Here is a 24,989-nt window from a genome sequence, read left to right as displayed (position 1 = left end):
AGCTTTTGTATATTGTAATTTTAATCTTATTTTTAATTGTTTAACCTTCTGATGGAACATGCCCTGAGAACCGTTTGTGGGAAGGGTGGGATGCAAGTCTAATAAAGTAAATAAATAAATGTGACTGGCCCAAGGTCACCCAGCAAGTTTCCATGGCAGAGCGCAGAGTAGAACTAGGGTTGCCAGATAGCAGTTGGCACCCAGTAGGAGATTGGGGGATAGGCACATGGGGAGGCACCACCATATTGACAACATGATGTCATTTTGAGAGTGAAGGCGGAAGTGACATCACATTATTTTAGTACTCAGTGGAACATATGAAGCTGCCTTCTACTGAATCAGACCCTGAGTCCATCAAAGTTGGTACTGTCTACTCAGACTGGCAGTGGCTCTCCAGGGTCTCAAGCTGAGGCTTTTCACGCCTATTTGCCTGGACCCTTTTTAGTTGGAGATGCCAGAGATTGAACCTGGAACCTTCTGCTTACCAAGCAGATGCTCTACCACTGAGCCACCGTCCCTCCTTTTTATAGTAAACCACAGAGCTGCAATTGAATTGTACAGTGTTTGATATAACAGTAGGTTTTGCCTTATCCCCCCCTCCCTTCCACTGCCAGAGGGTTATGGAACTGCCAGCAAAAGGTCTGTCACTATGGAGGAAGATCTGCCTACCCTAACTGGAACTCCAGTCTCTCAGATCCAATGCTAATCGCTACATCATACTGTTCCTCTGCACTCTATACCTGTGCTCCAAAAATCCAAAAGCAAAGGGACTCAGCACATTCTCAGGCAGTCTACAGAGAGCTGAGGGTTCTGCTGAGTATAGGTTCAATAATTACCCAAGAGAAATAATTAATTATTCTACAACCCTACTGGTTTTAGAGTGATATTAAATGGCCTAGATTAGGGATGGGGACGAAATGCGAAAACGGTAGTTCATGGTTTGTTGGTTTGCCCCATTTGGTGGTTCGGTTCATTTTGTGGGTTTTTAAAAAAAGTTCTGAATGAATTGTGGTTCATTGGTTCACTTGGTTTGGGAGGGCAAGAAAGCACTGGCACTCCGCAAAGGAGCCTGGCATAATGACGTAAGTGACACTATCGTGCCGGGCATAATAGCATCAGTTTGGATGACCATCATGCTGGGCAGGTCACAGCACAAGGAGGATCCCCCACCAATAACAGCACAGACGAACCACCCCCCAAAATAAACTGTTTAATTTTGAGAGTTGTGCATAGTGGCAGTACCCAAATCAATTCGGAACAAACCATGAATTGGCTATTTTATGCATGAATCACGATTTGTGCTTCGATTCATGCCCATCTCTAGTCTAGATCCATGCAATTTCAAGCTTATGCATAGCAGTCTCCAGTTATTTCCTTTATTTTGACCACCAATTGTTGTTCCACATCATAGCATGTGGAGGTTCTGTGGGGGAGTTTTGTTTGGTGTTCCTTTGGTTAGTTCACTAAATATCATGAAGAATCCTGGTTCTTAAGTTCCTGCTGGGTTCTAGACATTAATTCAAGCCCTATCTCTTTCCCTGCCCTGATCTTCCTATGTTCCAGGTCAACGGGCACTTAATAAGACTGCCCTACAAGATTTCCAAAAACGCGTCTCTGAGCAAAGTTCATGATGGCATCTTGATCGATCAGGTGTCTCAGATGCAAGTTCACCTCCACCACAATGGAGGGGTGACAGTTAAAGTCAAGGAGAACCTGGCAGGGAAATTATGCGGCCCCTGCGGAAACTTCAACGGAGAGATTGCTGATGACTTGAGGACACCCAATGGAGAGAAGAAGAGTATTGCTGAGATCCTCCATGCCTGGAAGGCAAAGGACATCTCTTGTTAGTAAGTGGCTCTTCTGGTGGCTTTTTGGGTGCAAGCAACAGACCAGCTGCAGCTCTGAGTTCATTGTGGAAGTGTTCTGTGGCATCAAAGCTGAGAACTAATCGTATTATAAAGGACGTGCAACTCTTCATGTTCTCTAAAATTTCTGCAGCCTTGAATGATCCCAGGTGCTTCAGCACTGTCATGGGGATTGTGGTGAAGCCATCGTTGTATCCAGCAATATTTAAGTCACATGAACCCTGAAACTATGAAATAACTGCTGTATTCTTCCTTTCCCTAGGACAATATCTCCTTGAGGGTGGCTACCACTGCATTCAATGAAGGATGGCAAATGGCCCTGTAGAACTGAAGTGAAAAGTGTCTGACATCACACAGAATTGCCATCCAGCTAACCAATAACATCCCAATGGAATCCATTATTTTGTCAAACAACACACTGTTTCATTCTCAATCATCAAGACAGCATCATCTCACAAGATGTAATGAAGGATGATAGAAAGCCCTGAATGACAGATGTTTAATATGAACAGCTGCTAACTCTTTTTTTTCTTTTCACACTTGATGTCTCCCTTAGACTTTCAATGAGCATCAGTTTTGTTTTTGAACAGACATAATGCACTACTTCCTATAAGCCATGACACTCTATTTCTGTAAGCAGTTGACACTGTATGTCAGTTAATCTCAGTTAATTGTGTGTTTTATCAAAGAAAACACATGAAAGTGCCTTATTCTGAATCAGACCGTTGGTCTCTCAAGATCAGTATTTTGTACTCTGACTGGCAGCAGCTCTCCGGGGTCTCACATAAAGGGATTTCTCATCACATACAACCTGATCCTTCTACCTGAAGATGCTGGGGGCTGAATCTGGAACTTTCTGCATGCCAAGCAGACACTCTACCAGTGAGAAATAATGACATCTGTATTTATTTGAATAAAGTAAAGGTCGCTTTGAAGAAAAGCATAGTCTTTTATTTATTTTTATTTAGGTATTCATTCTGAAAATTTGTATGCTGCCTCTTCAGAGTTTCTTGAGGCAGCTCCCTAGTATTTTCATTTATTTATTTTACTTCACTTACATCCCATCTTTCTCTCCAGTGGGGACCCACAACGGTTTACATCATTCTCCTCTCCTCCATTTTATCCTCACAACACTCCTGTGAGGTTAGGTTAGGCTGAGATTGTTTGACTTGCCCAAGGGCATGCCCAAGTCTCATCTCCATGGTAGAGATGAGGATTCAAACCTGGGTCTCCCAGATCCTAGTCAAACCACTACACCATGCTGGCTCTAAAAGAGTAAATAAAGCTAGTTAGTGTTAAAAGCTATTTTAAAAATCCTCAGTAAAAACAAAATCAACAAATCAGGGCTTTTTTTTGTAGCAAGAACTCCTTTGCCTATTAGGCCACACACCCCAATGTAGCTAATCCTCCTGGAGCTTACAGTAGGCCCTGCACTAAGAGCCCTGAAAGCTCTTGGAGGATTGCTACATCAGGGGCATGTAATAGGCAAAGGAGTTCCTGCTACAAAAAAGCCCTGCAACAAATAATCGATAAAATATGTCAATACAAGCAAGCCAGGGTGTAAGGGGATATAAAACAAACAAAGCAGTCTAAAAATATGTTGATAAAACAGTGCCCAGGGTAGGAGTTGATTATTAGATAGCAAAAAAGAAGGAACCTCTTAGTTAGTTGTAGAGGGGGCACCCATCTCTTGTTCCAGAAAAGGCATTACCTCCTGCGTGAAAGAGGAGGAAAGACACCCCTAAGATGGTATCTTCCACCCATGGATTTACATTTTTAAAGGCGGGGGCAGCTTAAAGCAATTCTAAAAAAATTAATGAAGAAAACACAACATCTGCCCCCAAACAGAAGCTTTCCCTCACAGGCTGCTTGCAAGCTAGAGAAGCAAGAGGACAAACAATATTTTTTTCACAGCATAGCCTCTCTTGGTAATTCCAGAAAAGTAGGGATATTGCTTACCACTGAAAGATTGGCCATCAGGCTATCTAGGCCCAACCCAAACATCATGTCACTTGCTACACAGCTTGCTCTACTCCAAAGGCTCCCAGAGTGACAAGGTCTCCTGGAATCTTGTACTCTCAACAGCGGTCATCCCATTTTCTATTATTTGTTGAAGATGTGCCAGCCATGCTAGGAACTGCCCCATTACTGCTGAATGGAACCACTGTGGATTTTCATATGCTCTCATTTAAGAATGCAAAAGGCCCTGATCGTTATGCTCAAATATTCACAGATGGCAGCCATCTGAGCAGCTGCCAAAATTTATGTTCCCTTCTTCCTTCTCTATATTAGCAAACTGGATGGCCAAGTGACAACAAGCAGGTCCTTCACAGACAATACAGGGAACTTTCCGTGTATGCAGAAAACAGTTTCCAAGGCAGAGGAGAAGAATGTAACAGCAAAGGAATGTATCAGCAGGAACCAGCTTAAGAATGGGCAGAACAGCAGGGGGAGTAATTTTAGGTGGAAAATATGCCAGAGGAGAAGGGTTAAGAAGTCATGTCTTCCTTCTCCTCCATGCCAGGGCTGACCCTAGATTTTCAAGTACCCTAGGCAAGGCTTACTTCTGGTACACACACCCTGCACTGATAACATCACTGAGTCACATGGGGGTGCCCAATTTGGGGCCTCCGGAAAGCCAGCACCCTAGGCAATCATCTAGTTTGCCTAGTGATAGAGCCGGTCCTGCTCCATAAACTGTGTTTGGAGCTGCATGCTGTTTCCATGACTGCATTTTGTAAAGGAAGAAAACACAGTTTGGACTTCGGTCCATATAGCCGCTGTCCTTCATTGATTGGCATATAATGAGAATATGCATATGTGTCTCTAGAACTTCCCTTTCAGCTGTGAATTGTTGGGAATACGTAGTAATAATATCTGAAAGAAGATCCTTCCCCGTTACTGATTTTCTCATACAAGATCTCTAGATAAGCTTAATGGCAATCTTTGATTAAAGAAAAAAAGTTTTAGGAGCTTTTTACTATATAAATTGGATTTTTAAAATCACTGGGTTGGGCTTGTGTATTTATTTTTTTGCATGGCACTTCACAACTCTATATGTATGTAGATGTCATCAAGCTGCAGACAATTTACGGAGACCCAAGCAAAGGGATTCCAGAGCAAGTGAGAAAAGGGACTACCTCATGGTCAGAAATGTTTGAACAGAATGTCACCCTGGTCATCTCTGTGGCTGGAAACAGTGCCAGCTATACTGTTGCTATGGCATAGATGTTAAAGTAGTAGGATGTCTCCTGCCCCCAAGATTACTATGTGACTCCAATATGTTTGACAAAAAATAGACTCTCAGTTTTCAAACTCTTCCCATGTAGACTTTTGTGCCTAGAAGATCTCCAGAGAGTCTTTGAGGGCACAGGTTCATTTGTGTGGCGTATTGGCCCACGTTTTGATTGCATCACAACATGAAACCAGAGCACATCCTCAAAGAAGGTGCTGAGGGAGGCTGACAAATTTCCTCATCCTTCTTAGGTCAAGCCTCTTCTCTGGCAAAATGTATAATAATTTAACATGCTGAGGTATTTTCGATTTCTCCAGTGGAAAAATGGGAAAATTATGGGTCCACTGAATAAAAACTCCTGTAGACTATTTTATCTTTTGTAATAAGAAAAATGTTTCTCTAGCACGGGGTTTTCCTTACTCAAAATTCTGAGTTTGTGTAGTGTATGGCGTTCGCAGAACGCAACCAGTTCAGAAGGTCACAACAGCGAAATAACATCAGTCCACCCCAGCCACGGAGGCAACCGAATAACATCCAGATGCCTCCGCGGCTGGACGCGTATATCCGCCAATCACAGCTAGTGGCAGGAAATACGGCTGGTCTGCATTGGACCGGCCAGCCAGAAGAATAGTCCGGCAACTGTATATATGCAGGACCCGGCCCGCGTGCTCTCTCTCTCCATCTTGTATTGTACCATGGAATAAACTATGTTGCCCTACGCTCGTCTCCAAGCCTGGTACTTTACAGTGGCGACGAGGATGGGATCCTAGCCCATCGGCTACGACGGAGATCTTGGGCAACGGACGACCGGCCACGACCGCTGCCGCCACCATGGCAACCCAGAGCGGAATCACCGGTTACATCGAGCCCTTCGACCCTACGAATCCAGAGGGCTGGGAGTCCTACTCGGAACGGGTCGAGTTCTACCTCCGGGCCAACAAGATCACTGACGCCGGATCGAAGAGGGATGTTCTCCTGAGCGTCTGCGGGCCAGCCACGTTTGAGATCGCCAAGGGTCTTTCGGCTCCCGCCCGCCTAGCGGAGAAATCCTACGAGGAGATCATCAGGCTCCTCACGGGCCATTTCTTGCCGTAGCCTTCACGGGTGGCTCGCAGATTCCTGTTCCACAAAAGGGACCAGACCGCAGGAGAGTCAGCCGCGGACTACTTGGCGGCCCTCCAAAAACTCGCCGTGAACTGCAACTTCCCCCAGTTGGAGGAAACCCTGGCCGACAGGTTCACGTGGGGCCTCCGCGACGAAAGGCTCCAGCAGAAGCTCTTCGCCAAAGAAGAGCTCACCCTCCAGGCCGCCTTCAACGAGGCGGTAGCGTGCGAGAGGGCCGCCCGGACGTTTCCCCGGGTCAAGACCGAGACCGCCCACCACGAGGAGTTGGACCCCGAGCACCAGGACGAGGGGGAAGCCTTCCAGACGCGCCGCGCTGTAGGACCAGCCGCCCGAGCTCCACAGCGCCCCCGAGCCAACGAACGGCAGAACCAGCGCACCACCGAAAGGGCCAAATGCGCCAGCTGCGGCGACCCCCACGATCGGCGGGATTGCCAGTACCGGACCTGGGACTGCAGGAGCTGCGGAAAGACCGGCCACATCGCGCGAGCTTGCCGAGCCAAGCCCAACCGCCCGCGACCGACCGCTCACCACGAGGGCACAGAGTCCCACTCAACAGCCTCCACCTCACTGCAGGCACTGAGTTTGCCCCTGACCACCCCCAACAAGATAACAATGGCGGTCCTCATAGACGGGGCCCCCTGCATCATGGAAGTGGACTCAGGCTCCTCCATCTCCATAATCGCGGAGGAGACCATGAGAAGGCTACACCCCGGTCAGGGGCTGCAGCTGCGACCGGCAAATTTCATATTGCGGGACTTCCAGCAAAACCCGGTCCAAATAGCGGGGTGGGCACGGGTGCTGGTGGAGCGGGGGTCCTTCAGAGGGCCCCTAGACATCCTGGTGGTCAAGCGGCCGCTTACCACCCTGTTGGGTCTTGCATGGTTTGGCCCCTTGGGAATCCGAATAGAGGTGGCGCGCACGGCCACAGCAGGAGGGTTCGGGGAGGTGTGCGGAGAGTTCCCCGACGTATTTGATGGGTCGCTGGGTAGTTACAAGGGCCCGGCCATCTCCCTACCGCTCGACCCGACGGTCAGACCGATCCGGCTCAAGGCAAGGAGGGTCCCCTTCGCCTTGAAGCCCAAGATCGAGGCAGAGTTGGACCGCCTAGTAGCCCAAGGGGTCCTGGAGCCAGTCGATTACGCCATGTGGGAGACCCCCATAGTGACCCCGGTCAAACCAAATGGGGACGTGCGGATATGCGCAGATTACAAGTGCACAATTAACAAAGCGCTCCAAGACAACCCATACCCGGTGCCAGTAGTCAGCCACGTCCTGGCAGCCCTGGCGGGGTCAAAGATTTTTGGGAAGCTGGACCTGGCACAAGCCTACCAGCAGCTCCCGGTGGACGCCAAAACGGCCGAGGCAGAGACGATAGTTACCCACAGGGGGGCGTTCAGGGTTAACCGGTTGCAGTTTGGGGTCAGCGTGGCTCCGGGGATCTTCCAGAGTATAATGGATGCTCTCCTTAAAGGGATCCCCGGAGTCCAGCCATTTTTTGACGATGTTTTAATCGCCGCCCCGGACCCTGAAGAATTCCGCAACCGCCTGCGAGAGGTGCTCCGCCGCTTCCAAGCCGCTGGACTAAAAGTTAAAAGGGAGAAGTGCATGCTGGGGGTGCCACGGGTGGAGTTCCTGGGTTTCGCAGTGGACGCGGAGGGAATCCACCCGACTGAGGAAAAGACCAGGGCCATTGTTCAAGCCCCAGCCCCCACGTGTAAAGCGGAGCTACAGAGCTTCCTGGGGGTCCTCAATTTCTACCACACGTTCATACCCCACAAGGCGGCCCTTGCCGAACCCCTACACCGATTACTGGACAAAAAAGCTCCATGGGTGTGGGGGAAGAAGCAAGCCGCCGCCTTCCAGGCAGTTAAAGACGTTCTGGTTTCCAACGCGGTGCTGCACCACTTCGACGAGCGCCTTCCGGTCATATTGGCTTGCGATGCGTCGCCGTACGGGGTGGGCGCAGTCCTGGGGCACCAGTTACCGGATGGCCGGGAGGTTCCGGTCGCATACTACTCACGCACCCTGACTTCGGCGGAACGGAACTACGCACAGATCGACAAGGAGGCCCTGGCCATAGTAGCGGGGGTCCATAAGTTCAACGATTATTTGTATGGGCGCCGGTTCACAATAGCGACGGACCATAAGCCGCTTTTGGGCCTGTTGGCCCCAGACCGTCAAACTCCCCAAATCCTGTCCCAGAGGGTGTTGAGGTGGAACCAATTCCTCAACTCGTACACCTACACTCTGGTACACCGGGCGGGAAAGGCAATGGGTCACGCGGACGCACTCAGCCGGTTGCCACTCCCAGACACGGGCCCCGATCCAGCCCCAGCACACCAGGTCATGTCGATCGAGTCACTCCCGGATCAGCCCCTCCACGCGGCGGAGGTGGCCAAGGCCACCGGAAAAGACAAGACCCTAGCACAGGTGCTCGACTGGGTGGTGAGGGGGTGGCCAGAGGGGAACATGGGGGAAGAGTTCAAACCCTACAAAATGCGAAGGGAGGAACTTGCAGCCCACAAAGGGTGCCTACTATGGGGGAGCAGGGTGGTGGTTCCCCCCCCTTTGCAGAAGCGGGTCTTGGAATCACTTCACGAAACACACCCGGGCATAGTGAGAATGAAGGCCCTGGCCAGGAGCTACGTATGGTGGCCGGGGATGGACGGGGAGATAGAGAACTGGGTCCAGAGATGCAGCACATGCCAGGAGTCGCGGCCGGACCCACCCAGCGCCCCAACTACACGGTGGGAGACCACGAGGAAACCGTGGTCCCGGCTCCACATTGACTTTGCCGGCCCGTTCCAGGGGCAGACCTTCCTAATCATCGTAGATGCCTACACAAAATGGTTAGAGGTCATCCCCGTAGGGTCTACCACGTCAGCAGCAGCCATTAGAGCATTACGAAGGGTCCTGTGCACCCACGGTATCCCGGACACCATAGTCTCGGACAACGGGGCAGCGTTCACATCGGGGGAATTCCAGGCGTTCCTCCAGAGGTACCTCATTAGACACATCCGGTCAGCCCCCTTCCACCCGGCCACCAACGGCCAGGCCGAGCGGATGGTCCGGACAACTAAAGAGGCCCTGGGCAGAATAGTGAAAGGAGATTGGGACCACCGGCTAGCCGCGTTCCTCTTCGACAACCGGGTCATTCCAAACCCAGTCACCGGGGTCAGCCCAGCCGAGCTCCTCATGGGACGCAAGCTCACCACAAGGCTAGACCGGCTACACCCCGACAGAGCCCCCGACGTGCGAGGGTCCCCGGAGGTCAGAGAAGCGGCTAGGGGGTTCTTCGCGGGGGACCCAGTGTTCGCCCGCAACTACGCGTCAGGCCCAGAGTGGGTAGCCGGGCGGATACTACGGGTCGTGGGTTCCCGCCACTACGAGGTATCCACCGAGGGGGGCCAGATCCTACACCGGCACATTGACCAGTTGCGCCGCCGGACTCTCCCAGAGGTACCCACGGAAACGAGGGAGGGGGTAGGGTCCGAGGGACATCCAACGACTCCTGCACCGGCACCCAGGCAACACCCATGGGCAGAGGCAGACCAACCCGCGGACCCAGACCCACAGCCCGCCAACGCTCAAGCCCCCGGGGAAACCCCGGATGCGGAAGTAGCCCCGGCACCACAAGCAACTCCAAGACGCTCAACACGGGAGCGTCGACCTCCCGCCTACCTCCAGGACTATGTCACTAACTAAGGGGGGAGGAGTGTAGTGTATGGCGTTCGCAGAACGCAACCAGTTCAGAAGGTCACAACAGCGAAATAACATCAGTCCACCCCAGCCACGGAGGCAACCGAATAACATCCAGATGCCTCCGCGGCTGGACGCGTATATCCGCCAATCACAGCTAGTGGCGGGAAATACGGCTGGTCTGCATTGGACCGGCCAGCCAGAAGAATAGTCCGGCAACTGTATATATGCGGGACCCGGCCCGCGTGCTCTCTCTCTCCATCTTGTATTGTACCATGGAATAAACTATGTTGCCCTACGCTCGTCTCCAAGCCTGGTACTTTACAGTTTGAACAGCCCAAGGACTTTTTCAATTATTCAAATGAAAAAAATCCCTGACATTTTGGGGTGCGTGGGGAGGGAGGGGGAACTCATGGGAACTACTATCTCTTTTGTCATGAGAGAATCACTTCCCAAGATGAGGTTTTTCCTAATTCCAAATGCTGAGTTTGAAAAAGTCTTTTTCAATTATTTATATGGAAAAATTGGGGACTTCTAAAGTGCACAGATAATAAATCTCCTATGAATTATCATCTCTTGTCATGAGGAAAATGCTTCTTAAACTGAGGCTTTTTTTACTTCAAATGTATAGTATGGAAAAATCTCTGAGGTAAAATGGAGAAATTTGCTGGAGCCCTGAGAAAACTAAAGGCTGACTACATTCTATGGCTACTTTGTGGTATCTTTGCATCATACTAGAAGGCTTTGCACCTGCACAGAGCCAGAACCAGAAACCTTCTAGAGCCAGGATTCAGGCAGGAAAATGTCCTGCTTCCAGAATTTTCTTCCTCTTACCTTTCCATTTTGGGAGGGGCCTGCTTTTAGGGAAGGGATTGTGCCTCAAGAGCCAGGGCATCTGCTTGGCATCCCAAGGTCCCCAATTCACTCCCCATCAGCATCTCCAGTTAAAAAGACCAGGCAGGGGACAATGTGAAAGACCTTTGCTTAAGACACTGGATAGCCATTGCCAGTCTGAGCAAACAAGACTGCCCTTGATGGCCCAATGATCTGTTTCAGTATAAGGCACAGCTTCATGTGTTCAGCTCAGAGAAAAGCAAGCTAGGTATGAGACAGAGATCTAAACAAGTGTTAGAACCTGATTATTTTAGTTCACAACCATACCCAGAAAGGGTGTTAATGATGTTTGGTTTCCCACCACAGGGATGAAGCACAAAAGACCACCATGGCTGATGGGGGACTCCTTCCCACATAGGGTTGCCAATCCCCAGGTGGGGCAGGGGATCCCCCAGTTTGGAGACCCTCCCCCTGCTTCAGGGTCATCAAAAAGCGAGGGGGGGGGAGTGAAATGTCAGTTGGGCACTCTATTATTCCCAATGGAGACTGATTACCATAGGGTATAATGGAGACTTTATCCACAGGTATCTGGGCTCTGGGGAGGGCTATTTTTTGAGATAGAGGCACCAAATTTGTAGCATAGCATCTGATGCCTCTCCCCAAAAGACCTTCCAAGTTTCAAAAAGATTGGCCCAGGGGGTCTAATTCTATGAGCCCCCAGAAGAAAGTGCCTTTATCCTTAATTATTTCCAGTGGAGGGAAGGCATTTAAAAGGCATGCTGTCCCTTTAAATGTGATGGCCAAAACTCCCTTTGGTGTTTAATGGTGCTTGTCACACCCTTGCTCCTGGCTGCACTCCCCAAACCCCCAGATATTTCTTGAGTTGGACCTGGCAACCCTATTTCCACAGGCCATGCTGTGCACAGTCCATTGAAGCATCACATGATCTGTGAAGTATAAGTAATCAGGAAACTCTTGTGGGCTAAAGCCTGACAAGCTGGTCCAATAGTCTGGGCAAGATCTGTGCCTATGTGTCAACATTTGGACCTGACACTCAAGGATCCACATCCAGAAGAATTTCATTCTGGTAGGGTAAGATGCTTTTCAATCAATTTTCCAAAACAAGGGAATGGTATGAACATCTGGAATAGGGCTGCCAAGGCCCCCGGTCCAGGCAGGGAATCTCCCACCTGGGAGGTTCCCAACCCGCCGGCCCACATTGGGCTGGCGAGGGGAACCTCCCCTGATGTCGCTGGCATGATGACATCACTTCTGGGTGATGTCATAGTGCCAGCATCGTTGTGCGGCAGCCACTCTAAGCGTTTCCGGAAAAACTCTATTGTTTTCCTAGAGACTCTAGCCATTTGGAAGGGGAAACTCTATGGTACAACAGGTACCATAGTGTTTTCCCCTCCCAAATGGCTAGAGCATCTGGGAAAACCATCGAGTTTTCCCAGAAATGCCTAGAATGGCTGCCAAGTGAAGTCGCCAGCATGATGACGTCACCTGTATCATGTGCGCTTTGTGCATGCAAGATAAGTCCCCCATCAGAGATTCCAAGGGACTTGGCAACCCTATTCCAGAATATTCTGAAACTGCAGTGCCACTTTTCAAACAATGATGTTATTTTTGTTAGTTATAGTGTTTATCATTCTGTTAGTATTAAAACGATATTATATATCAAGGAAGCAGGACTATTGTTGCACCGTAAGGAATTATGGCATTTTGCACTAGGTGACTAGCATCACAGAGTTACTGCAATCACTCTGAGAACTAGCTAACTATAACGGAAACTAAGGAAGCGGAGGGTTTTATCTGATTTTTTTTTACAGAGGAAGAACCAGACATCACTAATCCTCTTGTGGCATGCGCAGACACAGTTTTATTGCATCTGCAAGAAACCAGAAGCCTGCATTGACATTACCCTGATAAGATGATGTGAGCAATCACAATTAGTTGCCAAACACTTGCATGGTTATGAGCAAAGGAAATTGGACTACAAACTTTTATCCTTAGCCACCACTGCAGTCAGACCTCAACAGACCAACCAGAATAAGTTAGGGTTCTAGATAATTAACCTTCCCCAGCTCACTAACAGTCATATGTGAGTTGCCTTCATCAGACAGTATGCCCAGTTCTCACAGCCTAGTGAATGGACAATGACAAGCAAGAATGCAAGCACAACTGTTTATTATTACAATACAACCCACTATAGATCCCTATAAAAGCAGCAGAGGCATCACTGCAAGGCTTCCTTTGAGTACATCCTGGTTGGAAACAGATGGACAAAGAGGATGTCCTCTTAATTTCTGAAGACCTCACCTGGAGAAAGGAAATAGCAATGTTTTTCACTTGAAAGGAGATTGCATCTTCACAACCTTCCTAATAGTTCACAAATACTCAGGCCTAGGTTGTTTATTATGCATTGGCAATTTAAACCAAACCAAACCCCATTTTAGAGTCCAAAAGCATCCCTACTTTGTTGCTGTGTGTGTGTGGTGTGTTCTACCACAGGCAACTAGGAAGAAAAACTTGGTCTTAATGGCATTCTCATGGGAGACTCAAGTATGGGAAAGCCATGAACCAGGATACTTGCACTTCACCGGGTTTGCTCCAAATGAGAACCACTGCATGCAGCTTCCTGTCTTCCAAGCTGGGTCCAGGGAGGTGAACTCTGGGAACACAGGGACATTCTGGTGGGGGTGGGGTGGGGACATAGGTCCAGGGCCTCCTGTGCTCAGAACAAGATGGTTTCATGGATTTTGGAATGAATCTTCCAACATGGTGCCCACTGCTGTGTTTCCTGGAATCCACTTGCTTCTTCCCTAAAGCATCTCTTCTTCAAGCAAAGGGTCAATATTGGTTTTCCTCTACCTCACTGGAGTAGGGATGCTTCAGAAGAGCAAAAGAGTCATTCCCTTTGGTTAGCAGGGAGTACCCACTGAGACATAGTTTCTAGGAGGTTTGGAACCTTCTAATTGGCTCCAGTCCCCATGACAACCACTTTGTGATGTGCCCCTTCCATGTTCTCAAAATTCCAAATGTGCCCTCAGACATGATGAATTTGGTCCCCCATGGAACAAAGGAAATAACTGGCTTGGTGTTCCATGTACTTACAGGGCACACTCAACACTCTCCGTGGGAGCTGGAACCACAAATTCGTCCACCTGGAAAGCCCATCGCCCTGGCACACCCACATTGGTGGTCCTCCCGATATTGATAATATCAGAAGTGCGAGAAGAAGGGATGGTGTAGTGGTTTATTCTGTCTCCGCTGTCAAATCCAGCCTGGGGGTAAAAATGAAGAGGGAAACTTGTGTTATTATTATTATAATCAGGGCTTTTTTGTAGAAAAAGCTCAGCAGGAACTTATTTGCATATTAGGCCACACCCCCTGACACTAAGGCAACCAGAACTGCGTTCCTGCCCCCACAAAAAGCCCTGATTATAATACATTTGTATGGTATAGGAACTCCTTTTCCTGGAGCTGTTCATGCTACATGACTGCCAATATACAGTGACATTTTTTTGCCCCAACCTGGATAGCCCAAGCAAGCCCAATCTCTTCAGATCCGACCCTGGGAGCCGACCCTGGCAAGCACTTGGATGTGAGACCTCCTTGGAATACCGAGCGCGGGAGGCAGACTATCCAGGTCAGGGCAATACGGTAGAACTCTTATTCTGCTTTTGCCGTCCGGCCGCTTTCAGCTTCTTGGGTCTGTGACCCCAGGAAGCGGAGAGAGACAGGGTGGGTGGAGGGGGTGTTCAGCAGCACCCTGTAGGCAAGGTGGCACCCCAGGCAGCCACCTATCTCATCTGCTCCCACACACCGGCCATGCCTGGGCATAAAGGATATATACTTTGTTTCATTCGTATGACTTGCTGATTTCTCATTATCAAAGAGACTTCAATAAAATGGTTTTCCTTCACCACTGCTGTGTTTATTGCCTCTGAATCTCTCATTGGAAAAGAACCTTTTTGCCTCTTGTCAATACATCGGGATTTTGATATTTTTCTGAAGGAAGTCATGATTTAGTTACTGTTTCGCCTTGCTTCCCAACTTTTCCAGTTCTCCAAAGAACTACCGTACCTGTGCTGGGGTTCCACCAAGACCTGTGGCTGCATTCCCTCCACTTGCTGTCCCCGTGGTCCACTGGATGCCAGCATAATTCAATATGATGAAGGAGATTTGCCTGTTGGTGATCAAAACAGCCTGGAAGGTGTTGACCTAGAGCAAGAAGGAAACACAGAGAGAGAGCTCTGTGTAGCTCGCAAACAAGAGTCACATCTTTAAAAGGGCATTGTCAGTTTTAAATGGGGATGAGATAGATTCATGGAGAAGAAGTCTATCAGTGGTTACTAGCCATCGGGACCGAGGGGACCCTCCACATTCTGAGGCACTAATCCTCTAAATCGCAGAGCCAGGAGGCAACATCAGGGGAAGGCCTATGCCTTGTTGTGGGACCTCCAGAAGAACTGGTTGGCCTAGGGGGTTGCCAGATTGCTCAGCCAAGCTGGTGGGGGATGAGGGTGCTCTTACCAGGAGGGAAGGAAGAAGAAGCAGGAAATAAATGTGATGTACCTTTGTCACTTCCGAGTGACGCAGGCATGTCAGGGAAGTCGGGGTGACGCTCTGGTTTGTGGGCAAAACTTTATGGTAGAATTAGTTTCAAACCATTTTGTCCAAAAATCAATGTCAGCCCCCACCCCAGGCACCAATGAGCCTATGTCACTTCTGGGTGATGCAGAAATATCAGTTCTTTGCCTATTTTTAGGGGTGGGGGTATAATTTCCCCAGTTTCTGATAACCCTGAACTGGGGGGGAGGCTTCAAACTGGGGGCGGAAGCAGCGGTGTCACTAGGGCGGGGCCAAGGGGGCAATCGGCCCTCCCCCAGAGCATTCTCATTGGCCCCAGTTTGCAGAAGGCCGGGCCGAGGAGCGAATGTCAAAGGTGCAAACGTAAAGCGTGCTCTTGTCTCTTAACAAATATCGTGCCCCTATTTAGGATTTAAGTAAGTAGCGTTATGCATTTGCATTCTTTTTTTTTTAGAACAGTTTTCAATATATATCGTAACCCACCCGCAGTCTTCTGGATACGCTAGGGGGGGATTATTGAATCTAAATGCAATATCATATTTTCAGGGGGGGAAACCCTCTGGAGACGCCGCTAACAACTTTGCACGCTGCTTTCTCTTCCCCCCCATTCCCTCCTTGCTTCCGCTCCCTGTGAGGACTCGCACCGGCTCTGTGTTGGGGAGCGCCAGCTCCCGCAGGCTGCTGCTGCTGCACGAACAGTGCACGGAGAGAAAGGAAGCGGATCAGCTCCACACCGGTCCCAAAGGCGAAAAGGAAACTGAGGAGGGCCGGAACCAGCAACAAGAAGGGCAGAGGGGGTGACGCAGCCCTCCAAAAGGGGTGATGCCCAATGGGGGGGGGGGTGTGACTTGAATCAGTTACACCCCAGGGTGCAACCCACCCTAGTGATGCCTCTGGGCGGAAGGCTTCCAACCAGGGGATCTGCCAACCCCAACTGGGGACTCTAGGCTAGCCACTGTGTGAGACATGATGCTGGACTAGAAGGACCATTGGTCTGATCCACCAGGGCTCTTCTTATATTCTTATCTTTAACAGTTAGGAAAGGGGGCAGGGAAGGAAATAATTCTTTGCCCAAGTAGTAACCAACATATGGAAATCACTGCCAGAGGAGAGCCAGTTTGGTGTAGTGGTTAAGCGCACGTACTCTTATCTGGGAGAACCGAGTTTGATTCCCTACTCCTCCGCTTGCAGCTGCTGGAATGGCCTGGGTCAGCCATAGAGCTGTCCTTGAAAGGGCAGCTTCAGGGAAAACACTCTCAGCCCCCATCACAGGGTGTCTGTTGTGGAGAGGAGATTGTAAGCCTCTCTGAGATTCAGAGAGAAGGGCAGGGTATAAATCCAATATTTTCTTCTTCTAGTGATGGCCATGAGCACAGATGGCTTTCAAAAGGGATTAAACCAAGGTCTATCAGCAGCTACTAACTAGGGTGACAAAAGGGAATCTCCACATTCAGAGACAGTAGACATCCGAATGCCAGGGGTAGGAGGTAACATTGGGGAAGGCCTTGGCCTCCATCCCGTTTTTTGGCCCTGCAGGGCAACTGGCTGCCTACTGCTGTGACACAGAATGCTAGATATGATTGAGCCATCCAACAGGGCTCTTCTTATGTTCTTAACAGTATTTTGGGAGGCTGTAAAAACTGGAGGAAGATCAGATGGTGAGATATTTTCTCAGTGCACTAAACAGAAGCAGAGGGATTTCTGCTGAATCCCTCCTTGCACTGCAGATTCATCCTACACACAATTTCTGTGAGAGCAGCATTTCAGGGAATGCTCTGAACTGTCGCAAGATCAATGAGGTGTGCTGACAGAATTCCCTTCTGATGGGTCCAGCCAAGTATCTAGAATCACAGGAGAGCCCTCTTGTGACTACTCTGAGCATTGCAGCTGGTTTTTTTTAAATTACATTTATATCCCGCCCTCTCTCCCCTAACGGGCTCAGGGCAGCTAACAACAGTTAAAACAACATAATGTTAAAGTCAAGGTACAATAAAATCATTAAAACATTTTGACACTTCATACAATTTAAAATATATAGCCAAAGCAACATTAAAAAAAATCGGCACAGCCAATCAAACCTCCAACGGCCAGTCAGACATAGGACTGCCAATCCCCAGGTAGAGGGAAGGAGGGTCCCCTGGATTGGAGGTCCTCCCCCCGCTTCAGAGTCATCAGAAAGCAGGGGGGAGGAATGTCTACTGGGCAGTGGGCACTCCATTATTCCCTATGGAGACTGACTCCCATAGGGTATAATGGAAAATTGATCCGTGGGGGGGGGTGCTGTTTGTTGAGGTACATGCACCATATCTTCAGCATAGTATTTGGTGCTCAAAACACCCTCCGCGTTTCAAAAAGGTTGGACCAGGGAGTCCAATTCTATGAGCCCCCAAAGAAGGTGCCCCTATTCTTAATTATTTCCAATGGAAGAAAGGCATTTAAAAGGTGTGCAGTCCCTTTAAATCTGATGGCCAGAACTCCCTTTGGAGTTCAATTATGCTTGTCACAACCTTGCTCCTGGCTCCACCCCCAAAGTCCCCAGATATTTTTGAATTGGTCCCGGCAACCCTAGTCGGACGCCTCGCTGGGCAAAAGCCCCACCCATTTTCTAAAGCCACTTGGCAGGGACAAGGGAAGCTGTCTGCAGGCATTGTGGCACTTGGGGGCACCAAACTGGGGTGGACCTCTGGTTTGGAGCAATGCTGTGTTGTAGGAGGGGATGGAAGGAGCTATGGTTTAAATGGGTATGTTAATATTTTATATAACCTGCTTCAGGGATCTTTCTGCGCCAAGAAGTGAGGTTGGAATCAAACCATTAGTTTGCTGGATATTCTGCAGGCACCCTATAAATTATTTCCTGGCCACACTGAGAGCCATATCCTTAAGAGATTCCCATTAGGCACAGGAAACATATAAAAACATGGCAATGTAAGCAAGAATGGTTATGTGCATTTTGTCCTATGGAATCAGCTCCATCCAGGACTTTTTTTTTTGTAGCAGGAACTCTTTTGCCTATTAGGTCACAGACCCCTCATGTAGCCAATCCTCCTGGAGCTTACAGTAGTCCTAGAGCCCTGTAAGCTCCAGGAGGATTGGCTACATCAGGGGTGTGTGGCCTAATAGGCAAAGGAGTTCCTGCTACAAAAAAAAATCCCTGGCTCCATCCATCTCAGGTGTATCACTTCCATATGAAAGTCTTGCAACCTGTGTTATTCTCAAAGCCCTTACTGCCCCATCAGCTGGTTTGGAGAAGGCATTTCTCTCTTTAAATCATTTCTCCAAGCCAAGCCAACCAGTGACTTGGAGAATGAATTTAAAGTTAAAGTTGCTTTCTTTCCACCTCTCCTCCCCCATGCCTGCCTTCCTTCCTTCCCTTGAACATCTGATGTTCATGTCAAGTGACTCTCAAATATCTGACGTTTATTCTATGCAGCTCTTATGTTAAGTAAGTTTGGCCACCCTGATCTGGGAGAATATTTACAGCATACCACAGGATACCAGTCAAGAAGAGGACTACCTTGTTTGAAGTAGACCCATAATAGGCCACACGGTCCCAGGTGGCAACAAAAGCCCAGACGGCAGTGAACGGGACCCTGGGGAAATATCGATTGATATCTTCAGTGCACCGCCTAAGCAAGCTGGGATCCTGAGATTGCCTCCAGAAAATATCTCCGCCGTTCCGAATGTCAACATCGGCCCAGAATGGACTCACAAAGGGCTTCGCAATAGTCAGTGGGAAAGGGCTAGGTGTGTACTGTGAGACGCTCACACCAAATGAGACTGCACCATTGTTGTTTACCTGCAGGAAAGGGGTCAGAGGGAAAAGCAAATGGGGTTAGTGAATATAAAGATAAATAGTTCAATCCAAGTGTTAGGAGTGTATTGTGAGACTCATGCCAAACATGACCACACCCAGGGCTTTTTTGGTAGCAGGAGCTCCTTTGCAAAGTAGGCTACCCCTTCCCTTGATGCAGCCAATCCTCCAAGAGCTTACAGTAGGCCCTGTAAGAAGAGCCCTGTCAGCTGTTGGAGGAATGGCTACATCAGAAGGGTGTAGCCTAATATGCAAAGGAGTTCCTGCGACCAAAAAAGCCTTGACCACACCATTGCTGTTGACATACAGGAAAGGAGTCAGAGGGGAAGGTGAACTGTATTAATGAGGAAAAGGATAGATCAATAGTTCACCAGAGGTGCTACCGATCAGTTATGCTCTCAGAATCTCCTAGCATTTCCCAAGGCAGTGCAGATAGCCTATTTATCAGTTTACTTTATCTGCATTTACAGGGGGGAAATGAGAGAGAGAGTAGAAATTAGAACTTTAAAATATATAGGGCCATGTAAAGGAGTCCTGGACATGGACTCAAGATAAATTTATAAAAATTAGGGCTCCTTTTATTAAATTTTGGAAGGTTCATCCTCCAGTTAACGAGGAGGTGCTACAGTGTATATAGAATTAATTGACCCTGATTATGAACAATTTTGCATTTGACATTCAGTTGCTATGAATTTATAATCCTGTTATAAATGATTAATATTACTTTGCATATGTATGTATGTATGTATGTATGTATGTATGTATGTATTCATAAAGCAAGTTGTGGCCTTTCTGGAATAGAAAGCCAAGGCATAGTTAAACCCTGATCATCCTACCCAAGGTTTTTTTTGTAGCAGGAACTCCTTTGCATATTAGGCCACACACCCCTGATGGAGCCAATCCTCCAAGAGCTTACAGGGCTCTTCTTACAGGGCCTACTGTAAGCTCCAGGAGGATTGGCTATATCAGAGGGGTGTGGCCTAGTATGCAAAGGAGTTCATGCTACAAAAAAGCCCTGATCCTACCCAAATAAATGACAACCCAACTTGCCTCCTTCAAAGGCTATATATTTAAAAAACAAGGTTTGTGAAAGGAGTAGGGTTGCCAATCCCCAGGTGGGGGCAGGGGATCCCCCGGTTTGGAGGCCCTTCCCCCACTTCAGGGTTGTCAGAAAGCAGGGGGAGGGGAGGGAAATGTCTGCTGGGAACTCTATTGTTCCCTATGGAAATGTATTCCCATAGAAAATAATGGAGAATTGATCCGTGGGTATCTGGGGCTCTGGGGGAGCTGTTTTTTTGAGGTAGAGGCACCAAATTTTCAGCACAGCATCTAGTGCCTCTCCCCAAAATATCCCCCAAGTTTCAAAATGATTGGACCAGGGGGTCCAATTTTATGAGCCCCAAAAGAAGGTGCCCCTATCCTTCATTATTTTCTATAGAAGGAAGGCATTGAAAAGGTGTGCCGTCCCTTTAAATGTGATGGCCAGAACTCCCCTTGGAGTTCAATTATGCTTGTCACAGCCTTGATCTTGGCTCCACCCCTAATGTCTCCTGGCTCCACTCCCAAAGTCCCCAAATAGTTCTTAAATTGGACTTGGCAACCCTAGAAAGGAGCATGAAGCAGGAGGGGGGTTCATTCTGGCCAGATATTACATACATAGAGAGCGCGATATGGCTTGCCATAGAAGGTGAAGGCAACTGAAATGGGGATCTCGGCAGATGATCCATCGTCTATCTTGTTATTCTTTGTGTCTCCTTGAGATGTCCCATAAGGATACATCAAGGATCCTAAAATCAGGAGGAAAAACCTTACTTAGATTTATTGCAACTAGTTTTTACGAGATAGCCATTTTTGTGAAGGTGGCTGCTGGTTATAAGCAGTGTTCCCTCTAAGCTGAGTCAGTGTGAGCTAGTTCACAATTTTTTAGCCTCCAGCTCACACATTTTTGTCTCAGCTCAGGAAAAATGGCCCTAGAGCAAACTAATTGATGCAGTAGCTCACAGCTTTAATGCTATAGCTCACAGCTTTCATGCCAGTAGTTCGCAAAGTAGAATTTTTGTTCACAAGACTCCACAGCTGAGAGAGAACATTGGTTATAAGAACACATTTCTGTCAGTAAGCGCTGTTGAATAATACAAGACTTACTTCTGAGTAGACCTGATTAAGCTCCCCACCCCCCCTCACCCCGAATAAAATATAGCAATAAAGTGTAATACCATCTGTGGCTGTACCATTCTCTCTTCTTTCTTGCCATTCATGGAAAACATAATGGTTTTCTCAGATGCTATTTTCAAGAAGGAATAGAGAATGATACATTCCCACCTCTAGACTGCTACCATTGCTCCAGCCATTGAGAGTATTGTTGACTGTGAGGCTCTTTCAGTCCTCAGAGAAGAGTTTCAGGAGACAGCAGGCTTTTCAGAGGGGGAAAGATCCCATCTGTCAGCTCCTTCTGTGGCCTTTCCTGCTGGATCCATCCCCTGATGTTTAACTTCCTTGACCCTGAAATTTCTAAAGAATACCTTTTTTCAGGGCTTTTTTGGTAGGAAAAGCCCAGCATGAACTCATTTGCATATTAGGCCACACCCCCTGATGTCACCATTGTTTCACATAGGGCTTTTTTGTAGAAAAAGCCCAGCAAGAATTCATTTACATATTACGCCACACCCTCTGACACCAAGCCAGCTGGAACTGCATTCCTGTGTGTTCCTGCTCAGCCCTGTCTCTTTTTCGTTTTTGAAAGGATGGTCACCAGTATCTGGTAATTGTTTCCCCAAAGAAGAAGAAGAAGAGTTGGTTTTATAACCCATTCTTCACAACCCAAAGAAATCTCAGAGTGGCTTACAATCGTCTTCCCTTCCTCTCCCCAAAACAGACACTCTGTGAGGTAGGTGGGCCTGAGAGAGTTCAGAAAGAACTGTGACTGACCCAAGGTCACCCAGCTGGCTGCATGTGGAAGAGGAGTGCGGAATCAAACCCGGTAGTCCAGATTAGAGTCTGCCACTCTTAAACAATATACCAAGCTGGCTCTATAGCTCTTCTTCCAATGGAAGAGCCATTTAATTTGGAGAAAGCCTTCTTAGACTGAAGGAAGGCTTCAAACTTGAGCCCAAAGGAATAGTGAGATATAATTTTTTTAAAAAAAACTTTGCTCAATGGTGTGGTAGGATAGGGGTAGGCTCCACCCCGTTATCTTGCTATATGTAAACCCAAGAATAGTACTATTTTTTGTTTTGCCGTAGGACTACCCTGGACTCACAGCTCAGTTGCTACAAGGAACCTGAAGTCTTGGCTTCAATTGATTTTTCCCAGGACACAATGTCCCCCATCTTATAACACATGACTCCATTATTCTGTCCAACAGCATCCAGACCTCAACACATCTGTATCATACCTGTCTGGGCAGAAGTCAGTATTGCTCCTAAAAAAATAGCAATAAAAAAGGGCATCAAGTCAACAACGAAAGAGTGAGGGAGAAATTATACTCACTATTAATGTATAATGCTTTGTGGCTGTTTTTTTTTAACAATTATGTACATATGTTATCTACATATCTGTCTAATAAGTAACCAATACGTGGTGTATAATTTAAACAAAAAGAATAATATACTTTGAAATCCTTATTTTAATCTGTTCATAATTTGATATGCTCTGGTATTGTTTTTCCCCCTTCTCTCTAAAAATATTGACACTCTGATAAATCATTGCTGAGAAATCAAGTTGAGAAGATATATTTTTGTTATATATAGCAAATATCAGAACTGTGTCTTCACCAAAGGCGAAATGTAATAACTGTTGATGATTAATTACTTTATGATTTCAATACCCTCCCTTTTCTTTTTCAGTAGCCTATTAATAATAATTAATTTACAAAGCAAATTTACAAATAATAATAATTTACAAAGCAAGGACATCAAGTCTAACAGTAGATTAATATGCATGAACACATGGGCACATATGCATGAACATATGCACATTGTTCATTATGCCAGTAGTTTCTACTTGGAGATTTGTGAGTCCAACCACCACAGAACACTGAATCAGGCCATTTAATCTATTAAAATCAGCCTTGTCTAATCTGACAAAAAGCTGCTCTCTGTGGTCCCTTTCACATCATCTTCAGCTGGAGATGCCAAGAACTGAACCATAGAACTTCTGCTTACAAAGCAGATGCTCTACCTCTGAGCCACAGCCCTTCTTCTCACTTACCTACCAAATCATCAATGTATCTTCTGTTGGCTGATTAAAGACTCTTTTAAGGCCCAAGGACCTCTTCTCCCAGATACAGACCATTCATCAGACCATATCAGTCCTCAAGGCTGACCTAATGTTTTGATCAGCTGAAAAGCAACCTAGTTCTGTCATATGCTAATAGCCAAGGTGTTATTTGGCAATTCTCAACCTACCTGTTGCCAGAAGAAGAAAAGCACTGAAGGTCTCCATCCTGGTTGCTCTCTTTGCCTCAAGCTGAAGATGAACGTGTTTAAATATATTTAAGAGTCTCACCACGCCTACTGCGCAACCAAACAGCATCTGGGGGATGCAGCTACAACTGATCTATATGCCAGCCACAGTTTATAGAGGAAGCAAATTTTTGTAAATGAAGTAAAAATCATATTGGGAAAGATAAAAAGAACCAGCGTAATAGGTTTTGCCATAAGTGTGTAGGTAATTTCCCTGAAAACAGCTGAAAGGTTGAGTAATTGATTTCCCTCTAAGTGCAAGCTGGGGTCTAAGAAGTTTCTCAGTAATGAATACCATTAAGTATATATGTGCAAACAGATATCATACATGGGGAATTCCCCTACATAAATGCCGGGCATTGTTGACTGAGCAAACAAGGCCCATAAAAGTGACAAAAACAATTTTAAAAATCAGCCTAGTAAAGAATTAACCAATCAACTTAACAACATGGTGTTGGATAAAATTCTCTTACACTGATGGAAGGACAGGAGTGAGACTACCAGATATTTCTTCCAAGGAATAAGTTGGATTTTCAGCAAGTTTCTCAGCATTCCTTATTGATTTACAGCAGGATGGTGAAACCAGGCTTAGGAGCCACATGTGGCTCTTTAACACATAATGTGTGGGTCTAGGGTTGCCAAGTCTCCTGCACTCTGCTGGAAGTGACATCATTGTGCCGGGGATGTTGTGCCAGGGATGCTCTAGGACTCATAATAAAACTCTATGGTACCATAGAGTTTATAGCATGAGTCCTGGAATGTCCCCAGCACGATGTCCCCGGCGCGATGACATCACTTCTGGGTGATGTCATTACACTGGGGATGGCATAACCTGGTGGGGCTCTTCAGAGGTGGGGATCCACCCAGTGGCCTGCTCCCTGCAGTGGATTTGGGCCCTCCTGGGCGGGGGATCCCCCAATGGGAGCTTGGCAGACCTATGGGGCTCTTGAAGCCCCCAACACCCATCGGCAGGCTTGGAGAAGGCATTTCTCGCTTTAAATCACTTCTCTAAGCCAAGCCAGCTGGTGGCTTAGAGAATGCATATAAAGTTGCTTTTTCCCACCTCTCCCTCTCTCCCCATCTTCCTTCCTTCCTTCCTTCCTTCCTTCCTTCCTTCCTTCCTTCCTTCCTTCCTTCCTTCCTTCCTTCCTTCCTTCCTTCCTTCCTTCCTTCCTTCCTTCCTTCCTTCCACATCTGACATTCATGTCCTGTGGCTCTCAAACATCTGATGTTTATTTCCGTGTGGCTTTTATATTAAGCTAGTTTGCTGTCTTATTTCTTAAGAATTCTAAGACAGGACTGGGGGAACCAGGCCCATCCTTTCAACCCCACCCCTCCATTGGAGGCCCACAATCTGTCCC

General features: G+C 47.6%; 1 protein-coding gene across 1 annotated transcript; it reads right to left on the bottom strand.

Moving 5' to 3' along the window:
* Positions 1-13,000: 13,000 nt before the first annotated feature.
* LOC132585757 (sushi, nidogen and EGF-like domain-containing protein 1) lies at positions 13,001-23,608 on the bottom strand. The gene is made up of 7 exons (XM_060257642.1): positions 23,572-23,608; positions 22,560-22,586; positions 20,822-20,952; positions 18,869-19,150; positions 14,848-14,985; positions 13,876-14,045; positions 13,001-13,080 (listed from the first exon to the last, which is right to left on the bottom strand). Exons 1-7 carry the CDS (start codon positions 23,606-23,608, stop codon positions 13,077-13,079), a joined length of 789 nt encoding a protein of 262 aa, XP_060113625.1. The 3' UTR covers positions 13,001-13,076.
* Positions 23,609-24,989: the final 1,381 nt, after the last annotated feature.

The sequence above is a fragment of the Heteronotia binoei genome, chromosome 17 (assembly GCF_032191835.1).
Source record: "Heteronotia binoei isolate CCM8104 ecotype False Entrance Well chromosome 17, APGP_CSIRO_Hbin_v1, whole genome shotgun sequence".
NCBI classification, from domain to species: Eukaryota; Metazoa; Chordata; class Lepidosauria; order Squamata; family Gekkonidae; genus Heteronotia; species Heteronotia binoei.
The sequence above is the reverse complement of the archived record's forward strand: the minus strand, read 5'-3'. Positions and strand labels throughout refer to the sequence as shown.